This window comes from Rousettus aegyptiacus, unplaced genomic scaffold (assembly GCF_014176215.1).
Source record: "Rousettus aegyptiacus isolate mRouAeg1 unplaced genomic scaffold, mRouAeg1.p scaffold_m13_p_5, whole genome shotgun sequence".
NCBI lineage: Eukaryota > Metazoa > Chordata > Mammalia > Chiroptera > Pteropodidae > Rousettus > Rousettus aegyptiacus.
In genome coordinates, this window is record NW_023416308.1 from 17,475,833 (window position 1) to 17,496,374 (window position 20,542).

General features: G+C 40.4%; 1 protein-coding gene across 5 annotated transcripts in view; it reads right to left on the reverse strand.

Moving 5' to 3' along the window:
* ZNRF3 (zinc and ring finger 3) overlaps nucleotides 1–20,542 on the reverse strand; it is a 137,398-nt gene that overhangs the window by 54,052 nt on the left and 62,804 nt on the right. For 4 of the 5 annotated variants that reach the window (XM_016164307.2, XM_036221855.1, XM_036221854.1 and 1 more), the window contains one exon: nucleotides 4,831–4,956. In XM_016164307.2, the coding sequence (XP_016019793.2) occupies nucleotides 4,831–4,956 (126 nt within the window). Of the gene's footprint in view, nucleotides 1–4,830; nucleotides 4,957–6,168; nucleotides 14,785–20,542 lie in introns of those variants that run through there. The other variant, XM_036221856.1, reaches the window with a different exon arrangement.

The following is a 20,542-nucleotide window of genomic DNA, read 5'->3' on the forward strand; positions in this document are numbered from 1 at the left end:
AAAGCCTCGTCCTTCCCTAGCAACTTTCAATGTCCCCTGAAGAAACTTCTTGCTCTCTTTCTCTCTGTCCTATTCCTGGAGATTATTCCTCCATCTAACCCTGTCTCAGGCAAGCCCCTCTCTATAAAATTCGCCCAATCTCTCCAGCCACGTGGACTCACTTCTCCTTTAACAACTAAGACTGTCTGTGTCAGGGACTGACCCTCAGTTCAGGGCAAGAAAAGGACCTGACTCTTCAAAGTACACATGAACCAGAGGAGTCCCTTCCAACTGGAGCCTCTCTGGATGACTCAGGGTAAACTGAAGATATCATCCGCCAGCTTATGGTCCCATACATGACTTGGTGACTGCTGGGAGCTACTTAGAGGATGGCAGCCCAGCACTGCCCTCACCAGCTTTCTTTAGGAGATATATCTTCCTCTCATTTCCCACATATGGCTGGGCAGGAAGCTAAGTTTGAGTGTGTTCCCAGCCCCAGATCACAGTTGACCAGACTAAAGGTGAGCACCTGATCCAAGATGGGCCAATGAATTCCTTTTCTGGAGTCCTTTAGACTGGAAATCAAGAAAGTGTCAGGCCCAGGGATATTGGGGAGGTGTGTCTCCCACTAGGTGATGGAGGTGGGGGAATAAAGCAGACAACCAAAGAGAAGACTTGGAAAGGGGCCACTGGCATAGAGCACTAGCATCAGCTGTTCTAGAAGAAGGGCAGTACACCCATCATGAGTTCTCTGATGCTTTTCAGGACCCTGAGAGCAACGTAGCTAGAGCTGGATTTCCATTAAGTGGAAACAATAGTCCTAACCGAGCCAGCGACTACTGAAAAGCATCTGATTTTTATACAGAAAAACTGGTGAAGACAAAAGGAGGCAAGGGGAAGAGACTAAGAGTGATGAGGCAATAAGTAGAACAGTCTTCGTCTCAGACCTCTGCTCAGCTACTTGGGAGCCCTTTGATCCTAGGTTAGGTAGAAAATGTCTTTGGGGCTCAACTTCCTCACTGTAAAATGGGAATCTAGACACAATCTCAGAGCTGGTCTGACAATGAAAAGAGACACTGCATATAAAGCTCTTAGAACTTGGTGAGCACCTGAACCATAAGGAATTTACTCTGAGCCAGGCTGTGTTAAGTGCACCACAAACATCTCATAGAATTCCCACTGCAATGACAAAGGCAGCAGGAGCCTCAATGAGAGGAGTAAGGCCCCAGGAGCTGAAGTGACCTTTGCACTCAGCCAAAGCTGGGTCTCCATGACTTGAAATTCCCTTGTCTTTTCATTAACTTACTCATTGTCCTCTTAAGTACTGCAAAGAGCAGAGTCCATGCCTGTTGACCATCCTGGCTTTCATCCTCCCCAAGTCTTCACACCAGTGTGGGGTGTGGGGGTAGGGAGGCTTATTTATGAATTCTGGGCCAGGTGGACTTTATTAGAAACTCCACTGCATCTTGTGTGTTCCCTGCCATGACTCTCAATGAGGCTGACGGGTCATAGAAACCAAAGCTATTCAAGTCAACCTTCAAAATTCTTACCAGTTCCATAAAGTACTTAATAAATACTGTTTGAATTGAAGGGTTAAAATGCCTGGGGCACAAATATAGACGCCTGTACTTTGGGGATGGTGTAAGACCCTTACTTTCAATAGTGTGCTGCTCAGAAATGTCAATTTTATTCTATTTTAATTTTCTAGGACTTAAACTGTCATGAGTAACTGAGTCTGTCTGTCAATGCTGCCACTAGAACCTCCCCAACTTAGAATAACAAGGGAAGGTTTTAAATGTGATACAGAAGCTCAAAAAAAAAAAAAAAAAAAAAAAAGGCAAGAAACCCAGAACAGCCTCTTCACATTCAGTGAAAAAGACTTGTCCTGGGCCTGGTGTGAAGCCAGGCCTGGCCTGGTGCCCTGGCCTGCTGCCTCTGTGTGGGGTGCTCACCCTCACCCCAACTCTGCCTCCGCAAGGGATCCTACTGTCTGCCCCACCTCCTACAGAATCAAAAAGATTACAAGGAGGGGATCATAAATCACTTTCCCTCATGAGTTTATAGTGATCCTGTCTCAGTACAAAAGCACTCAGTAATAAACCAAGGTGATGAGTTTATGTCTTCTGCTTTTAAAATGAAACTTTATTTGAACTTGTGGAGAGGCATTTACTTTTTTTTAAATTTAGGACATTCCACTCTATTTTAACTTTTTGCCCCATGGAATTTTCTGTGGGTGGGTGGGTAATGAAGGTGGATGATGGGGGAGGAAGAAGGGTATGTGTCTGGCACTCTCCCCTATTCTCCTACAGGCTTTTCCGAATGCCTGACAGAGTCCTCCGTTCTATGGCTTTTAACAAGTCCCAACATCTATGCAGAGGAATCCCTCTCCCCTCCCCCTACACTGACTTGGCTGTAGTTTCTCCTTTCATGCCTCTCTTCACTGTCCACCTCCTTGCCATAGCCACTACAAAGAAATGATGGAAAGAAATGATGGAAAACCATGCTCTGCAAAAGACTGAGCTACCTAAGAAGATCACTTCACATTTCTTTACCCAAGTATCTTGCCACTGCCCTTGGGGGCTCCGAAAAAAGGAAAACACAGTTAGCAAAGTTAAAAAAAAAAACTGAAGCTGAGAACAGCTACATTTTAAGAAAATGAAAGAAAAAGGGAGAGGGAGGGACAAAGAAAAAGAGGGAAGGGCGAGAGAGATACCTGACTCATCACACCTGTTACCAAGCCAGGTTTTAAACAAATGCGAAACTGTCTTGCCCAAGCATTTTTGCTAATGATTTTAATCACGTGTTAAGCCAAATTTCAGTAACTAACCATGTGTAAATACCGCCTGGCCATCACACAGTCTTTCTACACAGAAACATGCGGTGGGGGTAACGGACTATTGCTTGTAAGCAGGTAGAAATATACTTAGCTCCTGGGCCCCTGCATTCAATAAATATTTGGTGAATGAATAAACCCAAGAAGTACTTAATGATTCAATATATGTCTTGGGTTTTTATTCCTCCTGGCTTCATAGGCCAGCGGGCCAAACCATACAAAACTCTCCAAGTAAAAACCACTACAGGGTTGTTCCAGGTGGAGGAGGAAACAACTGGGTCCTCTGAATGACTTCAACATTACCAAGCCATGGGAGAACAATGAGGTGTCTCTGGGAGCCCTGTTACAATTCATTTATAGACACATCAAATGTAAAGGTGGAGCCTCACTGAACTGGGGCAAAGCAAATTAAGACAAGCTGCTGAGCCCTGCATAGTGGCAGCTTAAGTATATGAGAAATTTTTATGTTAGGAGTGTACTAGCTACAAGGAAAGCACTGTTCCTACAGCCTTTGGATGTAGCTGGCATTTCTCCTAGGAAAACACTAAAATATTCTCAAGGGGGTGACTATTCTCCTAGTATCATTAAGCAGTTCTGGCCAACTATTTAAACGATGAAGTATCAAGGCCTGGGCCACCTAAAACACCTTGCTTCAACTTTGTGACTTGTAAACCAAACAGGTAATCATTCTTGTGTTTGTTTCCTGTAAAGGGGTAAAGAACTTAGCAAGTGCCAGAAGCTAATCAGAAGACAAGTGGGATGCAAAATCACAGATTAGACCCATGAAGGTCTCCTGGGCCAAAAGTCTTTCTGGAGACACGGGCTAGGGCTCTTCGAGTCTGGGAAAGACTCCCTTCTTAAGTACCCTGCATCAAGTACACCTCTTCTCTTTCCTGGATCTCCCAAGAAATCCTCAAGAGTTTAAGAACCAGGACTGCTTTTCCCCTAGCTGTCTCCCCATGGTACCTAGAACAGCAGCTTCTAAGAGTATAAAGAATATCCAGGCAAAACACTATCCCCTAAGGAGATACTATGCTTCCTCCAACCAAAATTCCACTAACTTTCTCTAAACCTTTCCCTTTAACAAAATGATCCAGTTTAAAACAGGTTGTTACCTATCATATTTTAAGATCATTGGCAGATGGTTTTCCAAAATAAATTTATTTCTATTGTATACTGCAGTCAGAGGTAATGCTGACCCTCTTGGCTTAAAAAACAATCTTTTTTAGTACTTCTAAATGGGATGACAACAGCAAATGGTAGCAAATATTTTTTGAGAGCTTATTCTGTGCTAGACGTTCACGTCTCATCTCACCGCCTAACCATTCTATGAGGTAAGTTCTAATACAGGACCATAATTGCTGTCTGCCATTCTGAAACCAAAAAAGCTCTAAGACCCAAAAGTTTTTCCATAGCTTACTTGGCAGCAAAATTTAATGAACCTGAACTCATTTTGGAGGCAAAGCTGCCCTAAACTAACACAAGGCTATTTAGATTTTAGTTATCCCACTAAGGTGAATATCCATATACTTTGCTACACAAATATGAATACTTGTGAATATGAAATATGAATATGAAATACTACCTCAAATCTTCCAGGGGCTATTTATTATAAAATATATATAACCTTAATACCTTTCTAAACCCTCAAAATTATAGAATTCTGAAACATCTGGCCCCAAGGGTATAAGATAAGGTATTATGAATCTCTATTATCGACCCATTTCACAGATAAGAAACTGAGACTCCTTAAGAGTAAGTAACTTGCCCAAAGCCACACAGTGGACAATAGGTCGAGGGAACTCTGAGGCTAGCAATCTCCATCAGAGTCCAAAGTGTAAGCACCCTGGTGGGCTGCTATAAGATATGTCTTAGTCCTCAACCCACTGGACTTCAGCTAGGACAGAGTAATGTACCACAAGGCTCTTCTCTGTAGCCAACTATTTGAGAAATGGAGGAAACGGGAGAGTGGAGAACACCAACTGGAGTCAGAATGATTTGGAGGGCCTGGTGCTTACCTTGCCCAGAACAGTGAGACATGGTTTCGGGTCCAATTCTGGCTGTTCCAGCTTCACCACTCCTACCCAGCCATATTCATACAAGTCTTCTTCATCATTGTTATTACATAGGCCCAGTGGGTGCATCTAGGAAACAAAAGGGAAAGAAAATGTCAATACGCAAGCTGCAGTTCGGTTTGACTCACATTTTACATTTCTCAGACTTGATAATCAAAAGTAACCTCAAAACTTAAAATTATATGATTGGGGGGCATATTTTTAACCCAACAGGAATCCTATCTCAGCACAATGAGCTGAGCACTGAGGAGAAAATAATAGACCCACTATAAAAATATTCTATGAATGCTTTCTCACTGCTCTGTAAGGAGTAGTCACCCAAGGTGGACACCACCCTATGGGATGTAGGGACAGAAAAAACAGCACAGCTCCCATGCAAACACCAATCTGAATTGCTGTGAAATACCATGCCATTACTTAGCAGTTACAGATGAGACCAGTTAGGTTAGTACCAAGACTATTTGGCTTCTAGACCTTAGGCTGCATCTACTTCAATTTATGCAAAAGGACCTGGAAACATACATTCAGAAATTTACAGAGACCACTAGATACACAGCAGAATCACCAGTGTAATCAACAGGCTATTTAACGGCTCTCCCTGGTTATTTGAAAACAGACAAAATTCTTTGGGGCTTTCTCAGGATTTGCAAACCATAAAATTAAAGACAGGTAGAGGAGCATTGTCAAATTTTTGCTAGGAAAAGTGCAGTCAGTGGAAACCTAAACAATTCCAAGGGTTTGTGCTCCCAGTTCTATCATCGTATCAGGCTCTAGAATCCCTAATAACAATCTTTTTGTTTTCTTTTCAATTACAGTTGGCAGTCAATATTATTTTATACTAGTTCCAGGTGTATAGCATAGTGATTAGACATTTATATAATTTATGAAGTGATCCCCCTATTTAGTTTAGTACCCACTTGGCACTATGCACAGTTACTATAATATTGTTAACTATTTTCCCTATGCTATACTTTACATCCCCTTGACTATTTCATAACTATTAATGTCTACTTTTTAATGCCTTCACCTTTTCACTCCTCCCCCTAAACGACCCCCCATCCTAATAACAATCTGAGAAGAGGAAATCCTCGTGGATAAGCAGAATTTATCAAGACATTAATGAGCCTAGCACAATGCTAAATTTCTTAAATAACAGAGAAATATGTCTTTAGATTCATGGCATGTTAGAGGCATAAGAGACCTAAGAACCCAGTGTGGGAGACAGAATAATGGCTCCCAAAACATCTATGTCCTAATCTCGAGAATCTGTGAATATGTTACCTTATGTGTTGCAGATGTTATTAAGTTTGTGGTGGGGAGATTATCCTGGATTAACTGGGTGGGTCCAATGTAGTCACAAGAGTCCTTTTAAGGAAAAAAAAGAATCATGGAAACAGAGAAGAGATGGAGCAATGCTCTTTGAAGATGAAAGAAGGAGCCATGAGCCAAGGAATGCAGGCGGCCTGTCTCTAGAAGCTAAAAAAGACAGGAAATGGACTCTCCCTAGAGCCTCCAGAAAGAATGTTGCCCTGCTAACCTATTTTTGACTTCTGACCTCCAGAACGGTAAGAGAATAAATCTGTGTTGCGTTAAGCCACAAAGTTTGTAGTAACTTGTTACAGCAGCAAATAGAACACTAATATACCCTCCTTACCCCTCACTCATTTTACAGATGAGAACAGTCATTCAGGATAGTTTTTCTAAGACAACACAGCCAGCAAATGGCAGCACTCACAGGTGACCTGACCCTTGAATTCATAGTCCAGTGCCTTCGTGCTTCACCTGTTTAACTGTATTATCCTTTCCTCTGAGAGCTGGTTATCTGATTGAGGAAAAAAGACTAAGTGATAAAATCTTTATAAAGAAAGGTTGCCTGCCAGCTCTAAATTAATGCAGGCAACAAGAGTTGCTAGAATGTTTGGGAAGTCTGTGCAACTGCTGAACATTGAGCTGAACTTCAAAGGACGAGTAAGACTGATCAAGGAAAAAAGATAGAGGGTAGGCAGTCGGTCCAAGCCCAGGGAGGAGCTAAGGGCTTGAGGTGGGAGAGGAATGAGACTAGCCTTGATCAGTATGGAGGGCCACAGTCCGTACCAAGAAAGAAAGAGAAAGGCTAGAAAACTAAAAAGGAATTTGGATACAGGTTCTTCATCAGAAGAATGGCATAATGAAAATAGTTATTTTAGGATGATGGGTGACACACCTTCTGGCAGTACTTTGCCTGGACTCAAGAGGCATCAAGGAGCAGAAGAGTGAAGGGTACAGCCCAGGGTTGAGAGATCTTGGGCAATTCAATGGAACAAGGAACTGACCTGTCTCAAAGGATGGAATATTCTGAAAGGCAAAGGCATAAAATGCAAATGAATAAGCCAAGTTGACACCAGCGAAGGAGATGGCTTTTCTGTTAATTGACCATCTACTATGTTACCAAGTTTATGTATTTTATTTTATCTTCCTAGGAACCTCTGTTGAGATAACGGATGATATAGTGACTAGATCATGTAAATAAGTTGCAAACTAGAACTACAAATCAGCCACCGATGCAGAATATAATGGAGTCCATGAGAGTTAACAACAGGATTACACTCAAAGCCAGTGGCAACCAATCTAGTGAAGGATTAAAAAAGAAATCTATATGGGAGTTTCCACAGAGAATAATCAAAGGATTAAGACAGAACTTTGGGAAAAGTAAAGTCCTCTAATATTTTTTGGAAAAACAACTTTTGATGATCCTACTTAAGTCAAACATTAGAAGGAAGCCACATCCATATCTCAACCAATTTTGTGAAAACATCCCACCACCACTCACATGGGATTCACTATTCTTAGAAATCAGTACAAAGCTATTAGAATTTAACATGCTAAATTCAAATATAAACTATTATTTTCTGTTTTGTTTTCCAAGATAAAGCCCCAACAAAACCTTTCTTTCCACTATTTACTGAGAAATATTAGCACTTAATTTAAAAAGATCTCTAAGTCCTTTTCTGGATAACAATCATCTATAGATAGATAATGAGGACTTCCTACATACGAAATGCATATATTCTCCTGAACATTCAGCTAGACATTGCTTCCATCACTCCTGACAGTCATCACATAAAAACCAACTTGTTAATTCATACATGTTGACACCAGCCAGTAACATATAGGCAGTGACTACATATAAGACCTGTGTGTGCTTCTGAATGCTTACTCACTCAAAATTAACCTTAGGATACTTCAATGAATGATGTTTAAGCACATTAACTTTAAACTTAACGTAGCACATAAACATTTAAAAATTATAGGCATTTATGAATCTTCTTAAAATGTCTGGCTGGCTGTGTGAGGTTTACCTGATCTGATGTTTGAAATTTAAAAAGTTTTTGCCTTAATATTTTTAAGAAGGTTAAAAATGGTTGACTTGTGGGTAAGAACTAGGAGATGTCAGAAAGAATTACTGATGAAAACATAAAGAAAAAGAATCACACTCAGAAATGTAGAATGGAACTTGAGAAAGAGTCCACTGGACAGAACACTGAAGAAAGGGAAAGATGGCCTGGAATGAAAAGACAAGCAAAACTCCTGGGACAAATCCACAGAAGAATGGAAGCAATTAACAAGTACAATTCAAGTGTAAGGATATACCAGAAAATACATCCTATGCTATCAGAACAATAACTTTGGACGCTCAGTGTTCTTGCTTAAGTTGATTGAAGGGAAATGCCCAGTGAGTCCTTTATCCTGAAGTTTGACAATATTATGAAGCCATGGCTCCTGCTCTGTTCCTCCTGATTTTGTTCCAAAGAGTGTTTTGGGATGGAAAAAAATGAGAGCTTTGGAATCATGCAACCTTGTGTTTAAACCTCACTCCTGCCTCTTATGAAGTGCATCTCCTTGAGCAGATGACTCCATTTTTATAAATCTCAATTTTCTTATCTGTAAAAAGGGGACAATGGCATCTGACTCAATGGGGTACTGCTGTAAGGATTAAATGAAATAAAATACATAATCACAGTAGCATAGTAAATGTTCAATCAGTGGGAAAGCCCTCTCCTTCACTTTCTCTAGACTTGTTATGTTTGTTTATGCATTAATGCCTTTGCTTAAAGTACTCTGTCCTTCAAGATCAGCTTAAATGTCATCCCTTCCATGGAGCTTTCTTGAATGGAACCACAGCAGCCGAGCATAACGCTTTCTACCTGCAGAGAACACCACACTGCTGCCCTTCACTCAGGCAGGCTCATGACAGCACTTTATAGAGGCAGTAGAGGGGGGAAAAGATAGAGGATGTCCCTCACTAAAAAGCAAAACCACAAAATTTCCCATCCATATCCAATCTCAGAAGCTGCTGTCAATGCCAACAAAACAAGGGAATAAACCAAGAAAGAGGCAGGCACGGGATCCAGGGCACAGGAAACCGAACAGAGAAAAGACATAGAAGGAATTCCCAGGATGATGGTGATGGGAAATCCCAGGGTGTCAGCTATGCAACCAGCCTGCCAAGTGACCAGTCCAGATGGGACCACAAGGATGAGAGTTGCAGGAGAAAGAGCCAAAAAGATAAACAAACAAACAATAACTTGAGTCATTATCCGGTAGGTTTGACAGCTCTGGGAAGAATGTTATAGTTCTGAACAAGAACATGAAATGTGATAGTTATATAGCAAACTAAAGTGTGTGTGTGTGTGTGGGGGGGATATAATTATTAACTCCAGAAAAAAATAAAGTTACACCAGAATTGTATAACATAATCAGGTATGGTCTGCATGGCCCAGTTGAGAAGAGTGACAGCCATAATAATGTAAAACCTAATCTCAGCAATAATTGTGATATGATTATACTGAAAAAATGTAGAAATGGGAAGTGCGGAGGAGGGGGAGATGGGAGTACAAGAACAAAATCTTCAACTTCCATAGTAGGAAGTAAAAAAAAATTACGGACTAAAAATATGAAGCAGCAGTATAAACATGTTATTTAGAAATCATTCACAGAAATTTAGAAATATTCAGAGGTGGCCAGCAGAAGAAATGACTAAATAATTGAAAATAGTTGCCTCTGAGAATAGCAATCAGGGATGCCAAAGGGTGGTACAGAAGAACGCTCTTTTTAATTATAAGTCATGAAGTACTCTTGTCTTTTTATAAACAAGCACATGCATTATTGTGATTAAAAACTTTATATGTCCTCCTGAATAGAAATCCCTTTCTCTGGGTTTCAGCAGATTCTATGGGTCCGGTGGGAAAGCATTTTATCAGACCAAAGAGAGACCCCATGGTCTCCCTTGCATATGACAGGGGACATTTGTAGGGAGTCTCTGTCTGGGATGGCCGCTCTGGGAGCCATCCAGGACCTGCACTGGGGATGGCTGGTAACGCAGCAAAGGGATGACTCAGAGAGACATGATGTAGAAAGAATCAGCAGCCTTCACCACCCCCATAATCAAAAATAACTCTCAGGTGGCACCAGGGTGTGACATGGATTCAGGTGCTACACAGATGGCAGACACAATAACCAGGATGATTGTTCTAAGAAGCCCCAATTTTCTCCCAGACACAGACAGATCCTATAACTCTTAAGGAGAGGCAATGAACATCCTCCTTGCATTTCCAAATAAGGAGCTGTTAGGGGAAAATGGCTAACAAGAAGCAATGCATATACCTGACCATCATTGGTGCCAGGTATCAAACACCTGGTTTTATGTTGAAATATGAATGAAGATGGACCTTCTTCAATTTTCTGAGCCTAAAGACGTTGACTCTCATGGTTTCACTGTTTTGTTAATGTACAAAGAATCTACATGAACTTCAAAGCCAAAAGACTACGTCAGACAAGGTTAAATATCTGGAGAAACAGAACTATGTTCCCTTGAGTATGGAACATCAAGCCAAGCTTTGAAACCAAGATCAGCTCTTTAAGAAGCTTTCAGTACAAAATCCTTGAGATATACTGGTGCACTTTCCACATGTCTGAAAGGGCATAACTGAAATCCAGGCTGGTGGTGCTCTTATCCAAGGTTACAATATCTCTACACTCCACTGAAAGTTTAAAATAACTTCAAAAAGGCCGCCTGCTTCTAAGTGGGTTACTGTTACACAAGGAGCCAAACAATGAACTAATAGGAGGAGAGATATTTCACTCTGTAATATTATCTCATCAAAAAATTCCTGGGGATTTAAAAAGGAAACTTCCTTCCTTTTGTCCTTTTGCTGCTGTCGGCCAGGGTAGAGTGTCAATAAGGTACAGAGTTTCACATGAAACAACAGTCCCAGACCTTTTCTTAAAAGGTGTGGTGGCTAGAATCAAGACTTATAATTTATGTGAAGGAATGGAAAAGGGCAGCTCCACCTAATTTTCCCTTGAATCATAAGAATTATTTTTTTTTCTTCTATATACAAAGAAACAGACAACTCTTTTGCTCTTCGAACAAAGAGCCTGGACCTTTTTCTGAATCTAGAAGCCAGAAGTACCTGAATACAGTTTTTCCCGCTGTCGTCATAGCAATGGAGATGGAAACTGCCCAAGACACAGAAAAAGAAGCTGGCTGTTGCTGCGGTTTGCTGGAAACTTCCATATGGTAATTGCCTGAGGATTAAGCCAGGACTTCTTTGCTGAAGGCTGGTTTTCAGAAGACCCAGCTGGACTCTCCAACAGTAGGTATCATGTTGTAGAGAAAAACCAAGAACAGCCTCTCTCCTATTTGGTTCCTTTGTATCAGAAGAACCACCAAGAAGTAGCCTGTCAGAAGCTGGGTGTACGAGCAAGTATTTCAACTCTGCCTTCTCATTTAAATGCCTCCCAAGCCCTCAAACTACATTTTAACTCAGATACAGTTCTGTGTATATCTCATGCCTGACTTTACAAACCCCCACTCAGAATTTCCATTTCCATTTTCAAATCAGTAAGGAGATGTCTCACAAGTTAAATTAAAAAAAAAAAAATCCAATAGACTATAGAAAAGGGTTTGAAAATGCTAAACAAAAGTTAATTTTAAATCTATTCTTAAAGTGAGTCATTGGCTACCAGATGACAAGTATTGACCTGTGCACAGAAATTCACTGACATAGTTTTACTACAAATTGAAAGGCAACTTAATAAAGGACTCTGATTGTTCTTGTTTTTAAAAGGTAAGGATTAGGTGCTTACACACACCCAAGAGTTATTAAATTAAGAAGAAAGATGTTGGAGAGGAAAGGGTAAAAGCGGAATCTTCATTTTTCCAGATTTAAAAAGAATACTATAAAACAACAGATCAATAAAACTACATGATGCTGCTCTGAAGCTAGAAAAATAAAACAAGTAGAAGAGAAATTCCAAAAATATACTTAAATTTTTATAAGATCTTAATATGACACAAACCAGGACCAATATAAGGATGTATAAAGGAATCATTTAATTAATTGTGTTGGGATAGGTGGTTAGCAATGTGGAAAAAAGTTTGGCTTGGTCATCCATAAGTTATTTTGAGAAATGATGAGGTGACATGAATGAAGGCAATTTCTTTAGGACAGGGGTCCCCAATCCCCAGGCTGTGGACTAGTACTTGTCCGTGGCCTGTTAGGAACTGGGCTGCACAGCAGGAGGTAAGCAGCGGCCAAGTGAAGTAAGTGAACGAAGCTTCATTTGTATTTGTGGTCACTCCCCAGCGCTAGTATCACTGCCTCAGCTCCACCTCAGATCATCGGGCATCAGATTCTCATAGGAGCAGCAGTACCTGGTGTTAAAAAGGTTGGGGACCACTGCTATAGGACAATTAAGCTAGACAGCAACAAAGAGCTCAGAAAGAACAATGTATTTTTAAAACTCTCCATATGATCAATAACAGAAAGGAATGAAATATATACAAAAATAGTTTATAGTAAGAAAACAAAAAACCATCACCCTTGCTACTGATTAATGCTCAGCAAAATCACCAAAGTGAAACAACTGCTAAGCCCCACTGAGGGAGGGCTACAGAGAGGGATGCACGTGAACACACCTGGCCAGGCTGCAAATTGGCTCAACTTAAGGGGAACCGATCTGGCAATATGCAACAAGCCCAAGATCTTTGTCTCTCTTTCTTCCAGCATTTCATTTCTAGAATAGATTCTGAGGAAGTGAAACAAAGAAGATTTTATATGCTGAAATCTTAAAGCAGTCCTCCAAACCATGAAAACTTAGAAAGAAAATTGCCCCCTCGAGATTGTATAATCAAGCAAAACAACATGCATATTTATGAAATACTAATCATAATAAGATAATGAAGAAAATAAGATGGTATAAAAAGTACCGCATACAATATTTTCAGGAAAATTTACAGGTAAAATGACACCTATTTAAAATAAAACATCTGCAGATGGAGAAGACTGAAAAGAAAGAATTTTAAAAGTTGATGGATTAGACAGCAAGAATAGTGAGAGACTTTTGTGGATTCTTATTTTCATTTAAACCAAGATTTGCTGAGCACTGACCCTGTGCTAGACACTGTGCTAGACCTGGTTCTTCCCTTGCTGTATTATTTGATCAGTAGTCTGAAAAAAAAAAATTCAAAAAACATACATGCACATGCTGACATAACAGATGACCGAAATTTGAAGCTCACCAGGGCTTCTTCCTATAAATCAGCTCTACGTACAACAGTTTAAAAGTATCGAATGGTACTTTTAAACTGTACCCTAAAACAGACGGGCTCCTTTCTGATAACACATCTCTAACGGGCCGGTCCAGCAGGGCTGGAGCACACCATCTAGAGATCTCTCTGTATGAGCTGGAAAGCCAGGTACGATGAGCATGTGCTAGCTGGGAAGGCAAGCACAGTTTGCCTGCAAGTGTTTGACACACGAGAAAAGCACCATCAATCAGCACGGGACAGAATCAACAATAAATACTATTCTAATTGAAGATGACAGAGGTTTAGCTCTGGTTATCCTAACACTTTGAGCTTGCTCAAGAGGACCACCTGATCATAGAAATACTTTATGAAGTTACAACAGAATTTTGTTTCATTTCTTCCACACACACAGAACAGATAGACAAAAACACTCAAAACAATAACAATGCTAAAAATCTTTTCACCACATGTGCAAAAATACACATCCCCAAATATTACTATACAGTACAAATCGAGAGTTCTTTATAAAATAAAGACAATGACTTGAGAGTTGAGGAATTTCTTACATGGCTGTAATTTTTAGTTTTCTGAATGCAAAGGAAGGCAGGCCTTTGAAAGGTAGGTTCATTACCTCCCAATCAAGATTCTAAGTTCATTTTTATTCAGAAGGCTTCTTTAATTGCAAAGACACAAAAAGTAAAATGGGAGGAATAACCCAACATTTGCCAAGCAACCATTCTGAGAAGGGGACACTTAACATAGTGTTAAGAGCAGGCACTTTGGTGTCCTGCCTAAGAACAGAGCCTGTCATTCTATGCTGATACCTCCACGAACTGTGAGAGTGCCTATGTTGGACATGGGCTTTGAGCCAATGTCCAGGGTGGTTCCTGGCATGGCCACTTAACTTCTTTGTGGCCTTGGAAGAGTCACATAACCTCAGAGCCTTATGTCTCTATCTGAAGTGCAGGGCTGATCCTGCCCACTATGTAGCATGTATTCCTGAGGATTAGATACAAAGTGGGCCCATGTGCCTGACAAGTGGAAAGTGGGGTAATAGGATACCAAAAGCACAAGCAACCAAAGAAAAAAAAATAGGTCAACTGGACTTCCAATAAAATTAAAAACTTTTGTGCTGCAAGGGATACCATCGAGAACATGAAACAACCTACAGAATGGTATAAAATATGTGCGAATCATATATCTGATTAGGGACTAGAATATAGAAAGAATTCTTACAATAATATAAAGGCAAATTATCCAATTAAAAAATGGGCAAAAGATCTGAATAGATATTTATCCAAGAAAGATATGCAAATACAAATAAGCACATGAAAAGCTGCTCAACATCATTAGCCATGAAGGAAATGCAAATCAAAACCACAATGAGATACCACTTCACACCCACTAGGATGGCTGTAATCAAAAAGACAGAAAATAACTAGTGTTGTACAAGATGTGGAAAAATTAGAACCTTCATACACTGCTGGTGGGAATATAGAATGGTGCCGTTGCTTTTGTAACAGTCTGGTAGTTCCTCAACCAATTAAACAGAGTTAACATGCAGTGTGACCCAGCAATTCTACTCCTCACTGTATACCCGAGAGAAATGAAAACACACGTCAACACAAAAACTTATACATGAATTGTTTATAGTAATATTATTCATTAAAGCCAAAAGGTGGAAATAACATAAATGTCCATTAATGGGTGAATGGGTAAACAAAATGTGGTACATCCATATAGTGGAATATTATTCAGCCACAAAAAGGAACACAGTACTGATACATGCTACAACATGAATGAACCCTGAAAACATGCTGAGTGAAAGAAGCCAGTCACAAAAGTCTACATCTTATATTATCCTATTCATATGAAAGTTTAGAACAGGGAAATCTATAGAGACAAAAAATAGATAAGCAATTGCTTAAGCCTGGAGGGTGCAAGAATGGAAGATGAGGGTAGAAGCTAAAAGGTACAAGTTTCTTTTTGAAGTGATTTAATTATTCTAAAATCGATTGTGGTGATGGTGACAACTCTGTGGATATACTAAAAAAACCCACTGAATTGTATACTTTAAATAGGTGACTTATATAGTATGTGCCTTATATCTCCATAAAGCTGTTATTAAAAGGTTATGAAAATAAAAGGCAAGTGAAAAAAAGGGGGAAATAGTAGGGCAAGACTCTAATTATCACCAGTGGCACAGTATAATGAAAAGAACACAGGCCCGAGGTTCAGTTTCCCCATCCATAAAACAGAAATGGCACAAGTCAATGTACTTAATAAATTAAGGTTCCAAGGTTGGGACATAAGGGGAGTAGATTAGGGCATACTGCCTAAGAGGGAAAGGGCTCTGGTTGGAGGCCAAATGCTACCACGAACAGAGTAAAAACAGGAGGATCAGTGAAAAGGTGGTAGGGTGAAATTGAACTACCCTATTCAACATCCCCAAGAGCATGAAATCAAGCAAAAAAACCTGTCACAAAGAATGCATTAAACCAGGATACCAGTGATAAATCCAGAGTGGGCAAGACCGCTAGGTAAGGGAAGGGAGCCTAGGGTTCTTTGAGGACTCACTAGCTACACCCACAGGCTACAGACTCACCTCACTTCAGCCCTGCTTCTCTGTAATTGCCCTGGTAGGTTTCCAAACCAGAGAACTTCAGGAAGGGACACTTGATGAAAATCACCTGATTAAACTATTACTGTGTAGTCTGTTAATAGCAGGGGAGGGGGGAAAGAAAGGGAAGAAAAACATGGACTCAAGCGTTTAAAGCAATAAATTATATGCTGGGCTTTGTCACCCTGTATGACCTTGGGCAAGTCACATAAGGGCCCCATTCTCTCTGATCCTGAGAGCAAGGGGAATGCCTGCCACCTGCCTACCCCATGGGGGTTTGGGAAGGATTAATGAGATAATGTCTGTGCTCTGCTTCAGGCTCCTTGGAGACAGCCACTATGTATCAGGAATTATTAGCACAAGCTAGGACAGTTTCTCGCCCATTCCTCACCTCATTAAGCTAACTATGCTGTATTATGTCTGCTATAAAGTTCTTGCTCAAAGAAGAGTGGGTTATGGAGGTCATAACCCAGGCCGAGTCTGCCCTAGCCAGTCTTGTTATAGCCACTCCTTAAACTCACAGTTGTCAGCAAGAGAGCACCTTGAAAATTTAGCATAGTGCCTGACATTTGATACCAGAGATGAATGACTAAAAAGACCCTCTGGGCTTGTTGTTTTTAATTGAGATTCTTTGCTTTGTGTTACCATCCTCTACCCCCAATATTTTAGGGCACTGGGGAAAACTCCTGAAGTCTTCAACTCTTCAGTTCTTAGGTGTCAGACTGATGGACAGGTTTATTCAGTGTCTAATTTCAAGGCTACCAACTAAAGAAACCAGGTGGCCCTTAGTTCACCTACAAAGAAATCTATTTTATGGTGTTTCTAAGTGAGGGCAAGGCCATGTTGTATGTGTGTGTAACAAACACAAAAACTATACTCGACGTGGGTCTCCGTCTTCAAGGGTCTTTATCCAGCTGGATGAACTTGACATTTATTCCTAGAAAGCTCAATGGCCTTGGTATGTACCAGCAGAGAAATCAGGACAGGGGACGCAAGAGCTTCAGGTCAAAGATGAGAGATTATGGCCCTGTGGGCAAGAGGGAAAGAGAGGAATGGCTGGGCTGTGCCACCCTCGCACGTCCACATGGGCTATGCAGGCAAAGGCTTGGGAACCTATGATCCTCAATGAACATGAGAGGACTTGGGGGAAGGTGGGATTCTGAGGTGCACTTCAAGGTCGACTCCCTCTCACCTCCCTGTCTCCCCTCAGAGGCCTTCATGAGACAAATTCTCATCACCTCCCAGGTTCTGATGAGGATGAGGCTTTCTGTCCCACCCCACTTAGAAGAGTTTAGCCATAGTCTAGAATTGACTCCAGCAACAAGGTATCCCACAGTTCACACTGCAGTCATCTGGCCCCTTCTGTTTCAGTATCACACTTTCTTGGTGTGTGAAACAAAGCCCTTCATTTTACTTCTTTGTAAGTAAAAAATTATCTGAATCTAAAAGTGGCTCATTGTACCTTTACCAGCTAAATCGGTCAGACCCTGGCCTTACCCTTAGCTTGTCCTGTCATGTGTTCTTGACTAAAGGGTACACCCAACTCTCACATAGATGTCATCAAAGCTTTAGGTCAAGAGGACTTCCTGGGGCCTGTCAAAAAGGAAGGTAGCGGAATCCAGGGCAATGAGCAAAGCCTTAGGCCACATGGACAAATGTTCTTCCTACCACAGATGAATTCTTTCCATCTCAGTTTCATCATCTGCACATAAGAGTACCGATGCTGACATTACAGGGTGCTGTGAAGATTAAGATAACATATGTTGAACTTCCAGAGCCTGGAACTTTAATGCCTGGCACTAACACATCACTGATAATAATAATAGCCACTAACATTAATATGTTTGTTGTGTTCTAGGCACTGTTTTACTAGTTTCATAGGTGTTAATTCATCTGATACTAATAACCTTTGAAGGTAAGTATTATTAATATTCTTGTTTTATAGATGAGAGGTTCAATGATTTGCTCAAGGTCACACTCAAGTAGGTGGCCGAGCTGTGATTTAAATCCAAGCAGCCTATGAGCCTGAGCTGTTTACCACCCTGCCACAGTAGACATCAAGTATGTACGCTCTTGCTGTTGAAGAGAAAGTGACATGTTTTATCCCACCAATTGCTAAGAATGGTTCTTGCCCTAATGCGATTTTAGCTATTTGGTTGAGCTTAAGGAGGGGAAAAAGACACAGAGAAGGGCTGGCAGGAATCTAGAGAACAAGGGACTCTAGAAGTAACAGGTAACCCAGCCTGGGGGCAGCAGAGTATACATACTAGGTTCACAATTAAGGAGAAGCAAAAACTGAGTTTCGTGACACCCTGTCTCCACATGTCAAAGGCCCAAATTTAGGACTATGCAAGCATGCGAAATATGGTCATCCAAATGCTAGACCAAGTAAGATAGAGGCAGCAATGGAAATGAAAATACCAAATTTAGGACAGTGGTCACATTTTGCAAGAAAAGAGAGGGAAATACTATTTCATAGGCTAATTCATGATGCCCAAGTATCTGATATATCGTTTTATATCTCAATCCCTTGATTTCTTAGGAAAGCATAAACTTGATGACTTTATTACATAATAAATCCACCCATCAAAAGCACACTTGACTTCCTCCATAAGTCAGTGATCTTCCTAATGTCTCCTGCCTACTTTCAGGTATTATTCCCCAAAGCCCTTACTGGCAAAAGCCTAGTTTCTACCTCTGCAAAGCTCTTAGGCCCTTGTTCAGAGGGGAGAGATATAACATATTAAGTGTCTGAAATTCAAAAGGTACCCTGGAAGGAAGAAAACTGCCAATTTTCCTAAACTGAAGAAAAGAGTAATACATAATAACAATCTGTAAGTGCATTAACTTGGTCTAGCAACACATTAATAAAGGAAATAGGGTTTATTTGTTGTTTTTGTTTTAAGCAAGGAGGTGGCCTAAGAAGTAGGGAATTTAGCTGGTCTGTCAGTAAGAGAGGATAACCACCCAATTTTTCCATCTCCTTCATCAGGATGCAACTGACCCACACCTAGATTATCATCTGCCTCAGTAGGAGCCCCAGCCTCAGCAAGAGATCTTTAACTTACAACTTGGCTTAGAGAACTAACTCCAGATCACTCACTCAGGACATCTGCCTAGTTGATTTACCATCCTGGGGAGAGGTGGACAGAGCATGGGCTCTGGATCAGAGCCTGAAATCCGTCTCTTTCAGTTGTGACCTTGAGGCTGTCATTTAGCCTCTCTGAGCCCTGATGTTTTTCACATGTAAAACAAGGAAACACCTCAACTCATACAACTTCCAACACAGTGTGTATGTAACACAGGACAGCCACTCAAACGAAGGTCGCCTTCCCACTCAATGGAACTAAATTTGCAGCTACCTTTTGAGAGATAAGCAATAAATAACCTACTGCCTCAGTATCTAGGATTAAGGCTTGTGATTAAGAAGAACTGTGGAGAGAAAAAAGACTACCTTAAAACTGTTACTTTTGCATAGGTTATCTGTCTTCTCTCTTTTGGCAGTCTTAGAGATTTTTGCTTTATTCCTATATTGGGCTATTTCACTGCAAGATGCTGTGGATTTATTTTAATTCATCTAAAGCACTCAGAGAACAAACTGGTGGTTGGCACAGGCAGGGGCATAGGGGTGGGGGAAATGGGTGTACGGGGTCAAGATGTAAAAAGAAAAAATTAAATATGGTACATTATTCGGCAACATCAGAAACAAAAAAAGCACTAACCACTTCAAAGATTCAGAAAGAGCTTTTCATCAGTTCATTTCATCTCATCTCACTGAAACCCGATTTGATTTAGTCAATTTTGAAAAAAGGACACATTATAAATTTACACCAGATAATATATGTAGCAAAATCCTTTAAAATATTCCAACTTCAAAAAATTTAATTCATAAAAATGACAAATCTCTTGTTGCCCACCCACCCCCTAAAAAAGAATGCCAAGACCTGAGATAAGGAAGAATGATAGGTTTGTTTTGGAATAAGTTCAGTTTTAAACCTTAAAATGAAGATCAGGCCTTCTTATCCAACTACAAAAACAAAAAAATTACTATAAGAGTCTAAAAAAGACTGAAGATTATTATCCAGAATATAAAAAGAACACTTAAAGCTCAATAACAGGAACACAAACGACTCAATTAAAAATGAGTAAAGGACTTGAACAGAGACCTCACAAAGAAGAGATAGGGTCGGCAAATAAGCACATGAAAAGATGCTCAACATCATTAGTCATCAGAGAAATGAAAAATAAAACCACTACATACTCAAGAGAATGGCTGAAAAAAAAAAAAAAAGACTGATAACATGAGTGTTGGCGAGGATATGGAGCAACAGGAACTCTTTGGGGACAGTCACGATGGAAAACAGTTCAGCAATTTCTTATAGAGTAAAACATACACCTTTTCCAGGTGACCAAGCCATTCCACTCCCAGGCCTTTAGAGCAATGAAAACATTTGTCCACACAA